Consider the following 15,165-nt stretch of genomic DNA (forward strand, 5'->3'; position numbering starts at 1 on the left):
ATAGTAGTAGTTCCTTGTACTTTAAAAATTGTAGGTTCTTTGAGTAAAGTCAGGTTTTGGATATTAGTACTTTGTTGTTGCTGCTTATATTCCTCTGTCTCAATAGTAGTATCTTCCAATTTTGTTATATTCTGAAGTGTAAATTCTTTAGTTGCAGTCTGAGTTTCAATTTGTAAATTAAGGTTGGCATGTAAATTATTAAATCTGGAGATAGACATCTCAGTGACTCTATAGATTGTTTCAAATATAAGGTTAGAGTCAAGCAAGGTTTATGGCTGATTCTTCTCCATTTTGTAGTATTTATAAATAGTCCTTAGTGGAGGCTATTTTTCAAACAAAAATCAGTAAGTGTCCACCTCCACAAGTCTAAGCCAAATTCATCTCCAGCTGTTTCAGGTTTTTATCCCAATGCCAGGGTTAGCCCAAAATGTAAGCAAACATGTTTGCCAGTAGTATTCACTTGCTGTAACAGACTTAGCCACTACTTCAATTCCTTTTCAGACAGAGTCTATTTATTTATTTATTTATTTTATTCCCTTTTTTAGACTAATAGGTAGAATAGTCCATTCCTCTAAATATAGGAACTTTGGGCCAAAAGTAGAAAGACAGTAGGTCCAATTAATAAGTATCCTTTAGTACAAGGCTTTTTTCCCCTCTCCCAATGTAGACAAAGGCCGCTATTAAGGAGTGTGGGGGAAAAAACAAAGATCCCTTCCCTCTCTCCTTGCAAGGGGAAGCAAATTCAGGAAGCTTTTGACAGGCAAAGTACATGATTAGGAAAAGAAGAAGGCAATGCTCACCCAGTTTTCAAGTGTTTTCAAATGCTTTGTTGTGCTTTCGCTTCAACAGGAAACGGCTAAACTATAGGCCATGGAAGTGGCCGATCCTTTCTTTTTCAGTTCGGAGAGTAGCTCCAAGCCAATGGGAGGGTCACCGCCCTTCTACCGCCAACTGGAGAGACCTCTCCCCCGCTTGTTGCTCCTCCAGGGTGATTTTCAACCCCTTTACAGGGGGTCCCCGAAGAAGAAATCCAGGCGACACGAAGAGCAATTCCCTCGCGCATCTGGCCGCACCGAGATCCAGAACCGGAAGCCTCCAGCCACCATTTTTTAAATAGGCTTGTATAGTGAGCAGACATGTATTTATAGGGCTATTGTTATTTTTATACTTATATTTCTACCAAATCACAAAAGAATCGATGCTTTGCCCTAAAATTGAATAAAAACCATAAAAATGCTAAAGTTATGAACATGAAGTGATTCTATTTCCTATACTATAGGGAATAAACATAGAATAATGCAATAGAGAAGCACATTAAAAACAGTTTGAGGCTTTAAAGGATGAGTACTGAAGGACATTGTTTTGTGTGGGCTTTTTTTACATTCATGAAATAGGTTTGATTAAGGTTCAATAAGTTATTGCTGTCATAAACAGGGCTAAGGGCCCCTGGGGAAGCTACATGTGGAGACAAAAATTAAAAAAGATATAAACAGAAAGAAGGCATGACTTTAGTAAGTTTTGTTTTCTATACAAAATAAGAATCTTGGAAGTTTTTTAAAACGAGAATAATAAATGATTCAATGTATTTAGATAGCACATTAGTGATTGCTTAGTATTTTTATCATATGCAACCTGTAGAAATTAAATCTATAGATTACTGGAATATGTGGAAACGTACTTGTATTTGGGAGTGGAAAAATTGAGTTCTGGAAATCTAGCCCAGATAGTTGAAGCTTCTCCTTCTGTTTGTCTATAAATAAGAGATTTTATAGACCTTTGGCTCCCTGCCTTCTTGAATCTTTTAAAAGGAACTCAGAATTTCTGTATTTGTACAGATCATCTGATTGTTTCCTTTGCTTGATTTCTAGTCAGTCAGTCATGTTATCTTAGGCTCCACCTGGTTGCGGGTCCTGTGAACCAGTCTGGTTCAAGAAATAAATGTCCAGTAATGCAAAAAATATGTTCTTTTTTACTAGATTCAACATTCTATCCTTCTTAACAATGGAAAGCACACTACACTGAGCTTACTAATAAATATATTTCTCTACATTCTTCAATGTCTATTACACATATATACGTATGTGGATGAACATTATCATTCATCATTCACCAATACAAAAGAAGCCTTTAGTTCCTTAGATATTACCCTCAACTTATTTGTGACCTACTGAATTATTACCTTACTTTTGGCATGATCTTGGTTAGTCAACCACTCCTAAGGAGGGCAATGGTGTTAAATTGCCTTTACATCTACACAGTCTATCTCATAATGATGGAGTTCAAACTCTGAAAATAATGTTGTAATCTTTTCCAACTAAAGAAATATTCTTCAAATTAATATACACTTGTCACTTGCTTTTTTCCAAATATGCACAAATATGTAGCTTTGGATCATTTTTCTTCTTCAATAAATGAGCAAGTCCAATGTTTTTGACTCATTTGTTTAATGGGTTCTTTTTATTTAGTTTTAGGACTTGCATGAAAATAGATAACATTTTAGTTCATTATTTATACAAAATTCAAAACTTGCAAGCACCATCCTATCAAAATAAAAGTACTCCAGAGATTGTTTTCACCAAAACAAGTTAGTTTAATTTATGCAAAATTACTAAAAAATTTACTGCAAGTATGCATTTTTGAATTTTTCAGAAGTATGAATGTTTCTGAAACATGGCTTTCGGTGGTTCCTCATTAGCATCACATGTTCATGCTGCTGCTGTTAATGGACATAAAAGAGCTCTCCTAAAACAAATATCAGGTAAAAGTACTCTGTTTATATTATGCTTTAGATAATTTGTTTATGTTTAATTATTTAAAAGTTCTCTTTTAGCTTTATCTGTAAAACAGACTAATAAGGAGAATAGCGGATTCATTTCATACTGCCATATGTGCAATATGCAGTTTAAAAATCCTATAATTATACAGGCAGTATTTTATTACTGATATGATTATGATAGACATTATGAAACTTGGAACATTTATGGGCACATTTATTGCCCATAAATGCTATCTCATGAATCTGTGAAGCATTTACCTTTTGAAATTCAGATTCTATTTTACCATCCTAATATTAATACTCACATTTTAACATCACAAGTAATACTTTTTATAAAACAGATATTTTCATCTCTTTAAGCTTAAATTTATCATTAACAAAAAAATTTGTATGGGGTTAGTTCTTAGTTCTTTTTTATCACCATTTTGTTTCCTATAAAGTATATATTATACTTGAACTTATTATGTTGGCAGTCTTTTGTGATGGAGCCCGTGATGTTACTTCAGACTTCTAAATGTATTTTCCATCCAGAATATTAGAAAGCCCACAAGGCTACTATTTCTAAACAGTAGAAACAATTAATAGTATTATTACTATATAATCAATTTATAAATTACCTCACAGTTCTGGCCTATTGAGTCCTGCTCTGAAAAAAGTACTTACACTTTCTTAAGTTCATCACTGGTTCTTGATTCTAAATAATAATAAGAAGAAGAAGGAGGAGGAGGAGGAAGAAGAAGAAGAAGAAGAAGAAGAAGAAGAAGAAGAAGAAGAAGAAGAAGAAGAAGAAGAAGAAGAAGAAGAAAGGAAGGAAGGAAGGGACCTTGGAGGTCATCTAGTCCAACCCCTTGCTCAGGCAGGAAACCCTATACCATTTCAGGCAAATGGCTGTCCAGTCTCTTCTTAAAAACTTCCAGTGTTGGAGCATTCACCACTTCTAAAAATTATCCACTATCTAAAAATTAGTGAAGCAGAAATACTGAATTTTGCCACCCTTTATAAAGAATGTAAGAATAATATTCCATTATTATACCAAGTAATATGAAGATGAGGTGCGATTTTTACAGTTATTTTTATTATATTACAGAATAATATTTTGAGAACTGGACTTCAACCTTATGATTTGGAAATGGACTAAGGAATATAGGAAAGGGGGGACAAAAAATTACCTTGAAGAAATGGATTTTAAGGTGGAAACAAAAGTATCTTTCCATAGATTTTGCAGTTCCAAAACTCCATCATTTTAAACTGCAAAACAAGAAAAACTTTGCATCTATATATCTGTTCTCTGAGTGGTACAGGGGAAGATGTCAATGTAATGACCCCCGTGTCTGGAAGTTGTTTGGGTCTGCATACAGCAAAAGAGATTTCTGCTCAGTCCTAACAAGACTGAGTAGATGTGATTGAATCCCCTGGTTTGAATTTATCACCATCTTTGGTTTGGATGGATCTGCACTTCCCAGTCAGTGTGCAATCGTGAGGGTCTCCTCTGTACTTGTAGCTACTGCTCAAAGAGCAAGACGGTAGGCGTATCCATAGATTCATCTAGTATACTAGTTATATCCTTTCCTCAATTAAAAAAAATATCTTTGGCCAGTTACTCATGCCCTAATCACCTCACAGTTAGATTATTGCAATGACTACATGGGGCTGTCCTAGAAGATCACCCCAAAGCTACAGCCAGTTCAAAATGCAGCAGAATAAGCTATAATGGGGTGTAACCATGTGTCATTACTGTTATAAAGAAACTAATCTGAACAACTCATTAAATAGATTGCTTATTTTAAATGTATTTTTGTTAAATTGCCAATAAAATTTTGTTGGACTGGAGTTAACATAAATCCCAGGAAATGAATTTGGTTAACTAGATCTAGCCATTAGCTGTTACCTTTTTTGTTCTGGGATATCCTGGTCATAAAGCCCTTGTAACTCCCTGTTATAATTTACAATGCAGTTTGTCTAGATCTAAACTTGAAGCTATAACTGACACAGAACGTAATAGCCAGGCTACTGTCCAGAACATGTTTTAGATACCATGTAATTCCGGTCCTAAAGGAACTGAATTAGCAATACAGTCGGTTTGTAATGTTTAAGATGCTAATATCTGATAATAGCTTCTTCAAATGTGTATCTGCCCAAATATATGCTAACTTACTAAACGAAAAGCCCTGCCCTAAATGATAAGCTTGATGCTAACTTACTTTGCATTGATTGAACAGTGCTCTATTTGTTAATAATAATATGAACTATTTTTCTCAATTGAATGACACTTCAAAGTAATATTTCTGCATAGAAAATTGAAATCTTGCTTTAGTTTATATTGTAAAGTTATCTAACCCTAGATATTTTTTAATTATCTATAAATGCAGAAGCTTTTCTTTGCCATTTATGATGTAACTTTAAGCATTTGTATAATTTTATCTTTATTATATATTGTTTAAAAAGTACAATTATTTTTTTAGCTACATCTGCTTCTTCCAGTGTCTCTTGTTTCTGTTCTGTTTCCGGGGTTTCTAACTTTACTGTTTCTACTTTAGTTTAAAAGTAAGCATATGAGGCTAAAGGAGAAAAATGGCGTAATCTAGAACAGGGCTTTTCAACTTTTTACCCATTGTACCACTTTTAGCATATGGCAACATCCAAGTACCACCAGTCGCCTAGCAAGGTGTCAACATTCCAGCTGATTGGTGCTTCTGGGCCCAGCAGAAGCACCAGGATCAGCGCCAAGGTCCAGCTGGAGTCTGGTGCTGATCCTGGAGCTTCCGCTGAGACCTGACAGCCCCGAAGAAGCACTGATCCTGGCACTTCGGCTGAGCCCTGACAGTCCTGCAGGTCCAGCCATCTCTTGCTCAGGCTTGTGCGGTGCTGCCACCTGTTCAGCTCATTCCCCTCCCCCGCTACCACTTTTCTAGGATGATCGAGTACCACCTTCCAGGTGCCAATGTACCACAGGTGGTACCCATACCACTGGTTGAAAAGCCCTGATCTAGAACACCATCCAGAAACAATAAACGTTACCTCAGAAAATATGTTGCTCACTGGATCACATATCCAAGATATTTATAAAATATATTTATACATAAAACGTTAAATGGCTGTCTATTTAAGGTTTTATGTAACTAGATGGCTTTTAGCAATAATAAAAACATATTTGAAAAATTCACAAAAACAAGTAGTGCTCAGCAACCTTACACAACCCTCCCTGATAATAATAATCATGGTTCCAGCTTCAACCAATCCAATACTTGAGGAAGAACTAGACTTTTAAGATTTTCCAGGATAGAAGGATGGGGACCTGCAGGATCTTGGGACTGGAGGAGAGAGATAGATTATCAGAATAAATATTAAAATCAGAAGAAATGTTTGGGTTTTTTAAATACATTTTATTAGTTTTTATAGGGTTAGGGATAAAATGGGATCAGTATTAGGATTGGGGTTAGGGCTGGGGAATGGGTTTTCCCAGATAACATTTTCAATATTTAGCAAACAGTATATTGTCTGAGTACATGTATTTAACTAACAGTAATAGATATAGTTAATTATTATAAACAATGTTAATTAATCACTCAGTCACCTTCTTACTAATATATATTCAAAATTACACATCATATTCCTTTCTGTCTGACTTGTTTTTCTAGCCATTGGTAAAAGTTATCCCATGTTCTAAAGTACACTGAGTCTTCTTTCTCTTTAATCTCTAAAGTCAATCTATCCATTTCTGCGCACTCTAGAATTTTCTTAATTAGTACTTCTTCAGTTGTAAGTTTTCATTTTTCCAATATTGGGCAAATACAATTCTTGCTGCTGTTAATATACGTAGTATTAGATATCTACAATCTTTCTTGTACTTGGCTCCTATTATTCCTAACAAAAACAATCCTGGTTTGAAGTCTGTTTGTTTTTTAGTTGTCTTCTTCAACCATAGCCCAAAATCTTTTTGCTTTTGGGCATGTCCACTAGATGTGGTAATAAGTACCTGGCCTTTGTTTGCATTTCCAACAATTGTTGGAAGTATTTTAAAACATTTTTGCTAGTTTCACTGCTGTCATATGCCATCTGTAAAACATTTTGTATAAGTTTTCTTTATATGGCACCGCTTTCGTTAATTTAATATTTCTTTCCCATAATTTTTGCCACTCTTCTAATTCTATATTATATCCAAAATTCTTTGTCCATATTATCATTGTTTCTTTTACTTGTTCTTCCTCCATCTTTAAGTTTAACAGAAATCTATAGTTTCTTGATCAACTTTTCATCTGTTTTTAACAGCACCTGATCAAATTCTGTCTGTCCCATTGTTTTTGCATCTTTTTGAATGAATGAATGAATGAATGAACCTTTATTGTCAAAGTACAACCATGTATACATTGAGATTGGCTGAGCCTCCCTTTGTGCCCCCCACCACAACTCACAGTGACAACAAACCCACCATCTTGTTATACCATGTGAGCTAATTGCACAACATACCAGCCTCGCAAGTCAATCATACATAAAATCATAAAATTATTTCCCATTCAAGAACCTAACACCCCATGGATAAAAGCTGTTCTTCAGCCTGTTGGCACGCCTGGCTATACTCCTGTATCTCCTACCCAATGGTAGGAGAGTAAAGAGATACCGACCAGGGTGTGAGTCATCTCTGTGAATTCTTCCAAGGCAGCGAGCCCTGGCGATGTCATCCAGTGGTGTCAGGGGACAGCCCACAATGTCTTGTGCTGTGCTCACCACCCTCTGTAATACTTTCCGCGGCTATCAGGCCAGCATACCAAACCACAATACAGTGCAAGAGGACGCTCTCTATAGTAGACTGGTAAAAGAGGGTCATTAGCCGTTGTTCTACCCTGTTCTTCCGCAAGACCCTGAGGAAGTGGAGTCTCTGTTGGGCCTTTCTGGCCACCTGGGTTGTATTAACTTTCGAGGAAAGATCTTCACAGAGGTAGACTCCCAGAAATTTAAAGGAGGAAACTCTCTCCATACAGCCCCCCCCCCACCCGATGTAAAGTGGGACAGGTTCCTCTCTTCCTCCGGAAGTCTACCACCATCTCTTTTGTCTTACCGATGTTCAGGTGCAAATTGTTCTCTGAACACCATATGGATAGTTTTTGTACCTCCCCCCCGTATGCTGTTTCATCTCCACCTGTAATAAGACCCATTACGATGGTATCATCTGCGAACTTAATTATCGCAGTAGATGGGTCGGACGATACACAATCATATGTGTACAATGAGTACAGGTAGGGGCTAAGCACGCAGCCCTGTGGTGAGCCAGTGCAAAGCTTCATGGGGGTGGATAAAATAGACCCGACTCTCACTGTTTCCAGCTGGTCCCTGAGAAAGTCTTTAATCCAATCACAGATGGGAGGAGGAAAGAATCAAGTCAGTCAGCTTTTCAATGAGTGCTTGGCAAAATGGTGTTGAAAGCTGAGCTGTAGTCAACGAAAAGCATCCTGACATAGCTTCCAGGTTTCTCTAGATGGCTTGCTACAGAGTGTAGAGCAGTAGCTATGGCATCGTCTGTCGACCTGTTCCCCCTGTAGGCAAATTGATGTTTGTTGAAGTCCGGTGGGAGGCATGTCCTAAGATGTTGGAGAACCAGTCTTTTGAAGCATTTCATCACTACAGACATTAATGCAACAAGTGTATAAGTCATTCAGGCACTCAACTGCTGTTTTCTTTGGGACTGGGACAATGGTAGCTGCTTTCAAGCATGATGGTACACATGCCGTTTGCAAGGAGATGTTAAAGATCCTTGTCAGGACCCCTGCTAATTGGTCAGCACAGTTCTTAACCACTATCCCCAGCACCCCATCTGGGCCTGCAGCTTTTCTGGGATTCACAGCCTTCAGCACAGCTCTCACTTGGTGTCCACACAGGGTGAGTGGCTGAGAATCAGAAGGCCGGCCAGCATATCCCGTTTGAATTTGCAAATATGGCCACCATGGCTAAGTCAATACTTTGTTGTTGTAAGTCTTGTCTGTCTTTCTATTTTCCTTCATTATCCAAAATATCTTTGTAAGTCACAACTTTATTGTAGTTAATTAAATTTGGGTAATTTGTTGTTTACAAAAGCTTCCATTGTTGAAAGCCACTCAGGCATCTTAATATAATTTTTTCTTTTATTTTTTCCCATTCTAAAAGAAGTGCATTCCTTATAAAATGATTTTGAAAGTATGTATTTTATTCTTTCCGTACCACAGAAAAGCATGCCAAACAATTTGTAGGTCATGCCCCTCTAGGTACAATAGTCTTTTATCTCTAAGCATTATCCATTCTTTAAGCCATGTTAAAATAGTTGCTTGGTAGTATAAAATCCAGTCCGGGAGTCCAAATCCTCCACTGTCTTTAATTTCTTGTAGCATTTTCACTTTAATTTTCGCTTTTTTTCCTTGCCAGATAAATTTCAGTATATTATATTCAGTTCATCAAAGATCCCAGCCTTACAGGGATCATTTGAACTAAAAACAGTATTTTTGGTAGGATATTCATTTTCACTTTTGCTATTCTCCCCAAGATGGGCTCTGGGAAATGATTCTCCTCTCCCTAAGTCCAATTTCTGCCAGCTGGGGAGTCCAACAGGACTGAAAGTCGCCCCGTAGAGGTGACTGGCCAAAGGGTGAAATTTTGCAGTTTGCGGGTCAGCGGTAGGTGGCCCACTAGATCCAAAGGAGCCCTCGGGACCGGCAGGAAGAAAGGCTGACCACACTCATATGGTCTGCCATTAGCAGCTGATCATCGGAAACAAGAAACTGCAAAGCAAAAGCAAACAGTTGATCTGGGTGAGAATACTTTCTCTATCTCTCTGCAAGTGGAAATGCCAGTTCTGTGAAATAGCATTTTCACATTTCAACAGCTTCACAGAACAAAGCCCTTAGCTCCAGGGATGAGGGGGTCTCTTTTTTTACCCCTCCCTCCTGAACTGTAAGCGGCGATTTAAGCTTCTGGCAAACTAAAATTGACTTACCATATCACAGTGAAGCTGTCTGAGGCATAAAAGAAAGATAAATTGAGAAGCTTTTGGTTCTATAGAACGGAGCTTTTTAACCAGTGGTATGGGTATCACCTGTGGTACATTGGCACCTGGCAGGTGGTACACGACCATCCTAGGGGAGGGGAATAAGATGAACAGGTGGCAGCACCCCACAAGCCTGAGTGAGACATGGCTGGAGCTGCAGAGCTGTCAGGGCTCAGCCAAAGTGCCAGGATCAGTCCCAGGTTTCAACTGGAGCTTGGCGCTGATCCTGGTGCTTCTGAGCCCAGAAGAAGCGCCGATCAGCTGGAATGTTGCAGCACCTTCAGGGTCTTGCGATTTACATTCAGATGCTTGGCAACTGATTCATATTTATGATGGTCAGTGTCCCAGGGACATGTGAAGTGACCAAAACCTGCTGCAACCACCCAGCAGATGGGGGGAATAAAAACCAAACACCCCACCCCATCCAACCCCGCTGCCAATGCTCAACAGAAATGCTCACAACAATGACAGGATTAAGAAGATTAAGATATGCCCAAGAACTCTATCAGATCATAGTCCAGTTTGGATGGAATTGGATAAGAGCATGGGGGAAAGAAGATCATGGAGATTAAATGAAAATTTGTTTAGATATGAAGAAAATGTGATAGAATGCAAAAAGCATATGTGAGAATTTTTTTATTATGAATATGCATAAGGATACTCCCATTGAAATGGTTTGGGATGCAAGTAAAGCTTATATGAGAGGAGTGCTAATATATATGAATAATAAACATAGATATAGATTGGAATATAAGCGTAAAGAAATAGAGGAGTAAATAAAGTTGAAAGAGAAAGCTCTTATTCTGAACCCATCTGATAAGAGGTTGAAAGAAGTAATTAACTTGCTAAGAGGACAGTTTGATATGTTAATGGCAGATCAAGTGGCAACTAATTTACGATATGCCAAACATAATACTTTTAATAATGCTAATAAGCCAGGTAGGTGGTTAGCTTATTTATTAAGGAAAAAACAAAGATCACGTAATATTGATAAGATAGAATATAAGGGTAAAGAGGTGTTTCAGCAAAATCGTATTAAAAAAGCTAATATAATTTATTATATTATATGCTAGGGATATAAAGCAAGGTTTAGATATGGATAGTTACTTACAGGATGTGAGTATCCCAATACTTACACAAAAGCAACGGGAAGGGATGAATCAATTGATAACTGCTGAAGAAATTATTTTAGCAATTAAACAATTAAAAGTGGGTAAGGCACCTGGTACAGATGGTTTATCAGCTATTTATTATAAAAATTTACAATCAGAAATGGTGGAGCCTTTAAAAGAATTATTTAGAACAATTCAATCTGGAGGAGAAGTGCCTCCATCATGGAAAACAACATTTATAACTTTGATCCCGAAGGAAGATCAAGATCTTTTTTTTATTAGAGTTTTACAAAAAAAGATTTTACAATACATATCCCCAAAACCCACCCACCCCAAACCACCCCCCTTCCCACCCACTTCCCAGAGCTAAATACAGGGTTATAGATATAATAATCATATTCTAACTAAAAATTATCCGTAATATAAAATTAACTAAATTCATAATGTGCTTTAACTCCCCTTTAACATAGATACATACAAAGTACTAACACTGAAATTAATAACAATATCCCTCTAAAATCTACTCATAAGCTAAATGGAACTTTTTAGTCCCATATTTATTCTGAATATAATCTATCCATCTCCTCCATACTGAAATATATCTTTCCTGTGAATGATCCTTCGAATAAGCAAAAATCTTAGACATTTCAGCAAGATTCGATACTTTAAACACCCATTCTTCTATAGTAGGCAAACTATCCTTCTTCCAGTATTGTCCCACCAGATACCCACCTACCCAACTCGACCCTCCTTCCAATTCTCCACCCAGGGGACCGCCTTCCCAATGCTTCCCAATGCTTCCTATGCTTCTCCAATATTCAAGCATAGACCTACTCGCCCTCAGGAGTTCCCCCCTCTCCTGGGTGCGTCCTGCCTACAATACATCGAATCTTGATGACGGGCCCGACCATTGGGCCTCTGAGAGATGGCCAGGCAGGGTCAGGGGCCTCCATCACAAGTCCAACAAGAGGCCCCTGATTAAGTTCCTAGTCAAGTACTTTGTCGGGTTAGGGAGGGGGGGCGGGAAAAGACTATGGTTGTTCGGGGAAGGCGGGCCTTCCAGCTACCATAGCGCAGGCCAGGCCTACAACCATTCGCAATGGTGGAGAACGAGGACCAGTCGCCGACAAAGCCCAGTGGCGAGCTGACGAACAGCCAATTCCCAGGATGGTGGGGAACGACAGAAGGTGCACAAGCAGAGGGCCGTATCGTCACCGGGAGAGTCATCTCCGCTCTGTACAAGCGGTGAGACGCTCCGACCCTCTGTACTTCCCCCGAGGACCCGGGAGCGAAGGTGTGCAGCCTCCTGTGCTCAGGCTGGTCTACCTAAATGCCAGGTCCGTAGCTAACAAGGCTCACCTCGTTCGTGACCTAGTGGAGAGCGAGCACGCGGACTTGGCTTGCATCACGGAAACCTGGCTGGGCCCAGAGGGTGGTGTCCCTCTGGTTGACCTCTGCCCACCAGGTTTCCAGGTGCTGCACCAGCCTCGGGCCCATGGGATGGGCGGGGGAGTGGCAGTTATCATCAGGGAATCCCTTAGCCCGCGAGAGACCACCGTCCCTCAGATAGTCGGGTGTGAGTCTCTCCTTCTGAGATACGGCCCGGGGGCGCAGTTGGGCCTGCTGTTGGCGTACCTACCACCTAATCGTGCAGCGGCAGCCCTGCCCAAGCTACTCGATGTCCTCTCAGGGTTGGTGGTTGAATTCCCAAAACTCATGGTCTTGGGCGACTTTAACCTACCGTCCCTGGGAGGATCGTCCAAACTAGCTCGGGAGTTCATGGCTTCCATGGCGGCCATGGACCTGTCGCAAATAATTTCTGGACCAACTCATGAGGGAGGCCACACCCCAGACTTGGTGTTCTTGTCTGGACGGTGGCGTGATGATATCGGTGGGGGTGCCACGACCGTTACGCCCCTGTCATGGACCGATCATCACCTCCTACGGCTAGACTTCCCCTTTGCCACCCCCCGCCGTGGGTGCACGGTGCCAACCAGATGGTACCGCCCTAGGCGCCTAATGGACCCTGATAGGTTCCAGGCAGCGCTTGGGGACGCACATGCACTCCCTGCTCACAGCTCGGCGGATGCCTTAGTGGAAGCCTGGGAAAAGGCAGCCACGGAGGCTCTGGACCGAGTTGTACCCCTGCGGCCTCTGACCCGGATCCCAGCGCAGATCCCAGCGAGCCCCATGGTTCACTGTGGAGCTCCGGGAGATGAAGCATCGGAGACGGGGCCTAGAGAGCCGTTGGAGATCCAGTCGATCCAAATCCGACCGATTGCGATTAAGAATCCTCACCAGGTCTTATCTCGCAGCGATAAGGGTGGCAAAATCCAACTACTTTTCCACCCTCATCGCGTCCGCAGATAATCGCCCAGCTGCCTTGTTCAGAGTGACTCGCTCCCTACTGAACCAAGAGGTGAGGGAGGAACCCTTGCAGGGTCGAGCCGAGGAATTCGGTCAATATCTGTTGGATAAAATCGCTCTGATTCGAACCGGCCTGGACTCCAACTGGGCAGAGTTGGAAGAACAGGACATGGACAGTCTTGTCGACGTCATCTGGGAGGAATTTGATCCTGTGACTCCTAAGGAAGTGGACAGGATTATGAGGAGGTTGAGCTCCTCCACATGCTTACTGGACCCGTGCCCTTCCTGGCTGGCTTATGCGGCTCAAGAGGGGACACGAGGCTGGTTTCTGGAGGTCATCTCTGCTTCTCTGAGTGAGGGTCACTTCCCCACCGCCTTGAAGGAGGCGGTGGTGAGACCTCTCCTCAAGAAGCCCACCTTGGACCCATCCTCATTGAATAACTTTCGTCCAGTCTCCAATCTTCGCTTCCTTGCGAAGGTTGTTGAGAGCGTGGTGGCGCATCAACTTCCTCAGGTCCTGGATGAAGCGGTTTATCTAGACCCGTGCCAATCGGGCTTCAGGCCGGGCTACAGCACGGAGACGGCATTGGTCGCTCTGATGAATGGAGAGCCCGGGACAGGGGCCATTCCTCTGTCCTAGTCTTATTAGACCTTTCGGCGTCTTTCGATACCATCGACCATGGTATCTTGCTGTGGCGCCTCAGGGGACTGGGAGTGGGAGGCACGGTTCTGCGTTGGTTCTCCTCCTTTCTCCAGGGTGTGCTCGCAGTCGGTGCTGGCGGGGGGACAGAGGTCGACCCCGAGGCCTCTCGTTTGCAGAGTCCCTCAGGGGCCTCTCCTGTTCAACATCTACATGAAACCGCTGGGTGAGATCATTCGTAGCTTTGGAGTAGGGTACCATCAGTATGCTGATGACACCCAGCTTTTCATCTCAACTCCAAACAGCATCAGTGATGCCCTCGACGTGATGTCCCGCTGCCTGAAAGCGGTCCGGGAATGGATGGGGAGGAACAGACTTCAACTGAACCCGGACAAGACGTACCGGCAAGCCAGGATACTCAGAGCATCCCACCCCTTAACATCGGGGATGAGTTACTACCCCCTGTTGATAGGGCGCGCAACCTGGGTGTCCTCCTAGACTCGCAACTATCCCTGGAAGATCACATAGGAGCTGTGACCAAGGGGGCCTTCTCCCGGGTTCGACTGATGCGCCAACTAAGACCTTATCTGGACCTGGATGCCTTACGTACAGTCACCCATGCCCTTGTGACCTCTCACCTAGACTACTGTAACGATCTCTACATGGGGCTGCCCTTGAGATCCACTCGGAAGCTTCAACTGGTGCAAAGTGCAGCGGCACGGACACTTTTGGGGGCCTCCCGATACTCCCATATCACACCTCTCCTCCGTGAGCTGCACTGGCTTCCGGTTGCCTTCCGAGTGAAATTCAAGGTGCTAACAATGACATACAAAGCCCTACATGGCATGGGTCCGGACTACCTACGGAGCACCTTCTGCCAATGTCAACACCCCACCGTCCTGTGCGCTCCCACAGAGAGGGTCTCTTCAGGGTGCCACCGCTCAAGGAATGTCGGCTGGTGGCCCCCAGGGGGAGGGCATTCTCAGTGGGTGCGCCAGCACTCTAAACACATTGTCTACCTTTTTTTTTAATTGAAAAGTTTTAACATACAATTTTCCTTTAAAACCCCCCTCCCCCTCCCTTCTCCCCCCCCTACCTCTCCCCCCTCCACCCCTCCCCCCCGACTTCCCAGAGCTAAATACAAGGTATATATATAAAAAGCAATCATAAACAATCATATAAAGTACTAACAACTATAAACTCTAAAATCCATCACTCTCTAGCTTATATAGGATAAAACAAGCCTTAGTAATATTAA

The 15,165-nt window shown here is 41.7% G+C and overlaps 1 protein-coding gene across 1 annotated transcript in view; it reads left to right on the forward strand.

Moving 5' to 3' along the window:
• Positions 1 to 2,653: 2,653 nt before the first annotated feature.
• Positions 2,654 to 15,165, forward strand: part of INVS (inversin) — a gene marked incomplete at its 5' end in the record, with an annotated part of 306,815 nt that continues 294,303 nt past the window's right edge. Inside the window, 2 exon segments of the mRNA XM_083377072.1 lie at positions 2,654 to 2,672; positions 2,675 to 2,758. Of these exon segments, the coding sequence (XP_083233198.1) occupies positions 2,654 to 2,672; positions 2,675 to 2,758 (103 nt within the window).

This window comes from Vipera ursinii, assembly GCF_947247035.1.
Source record: "Vipera ursinii genome assembly, chromosome: Z".
Taxonomy (NCBI): domain Eukaryota; kingdom Metazoa; phylum Chordata; class Lepidosauria; order Squamata; family Viperidae; genus Vipera; species Vipera ursinii.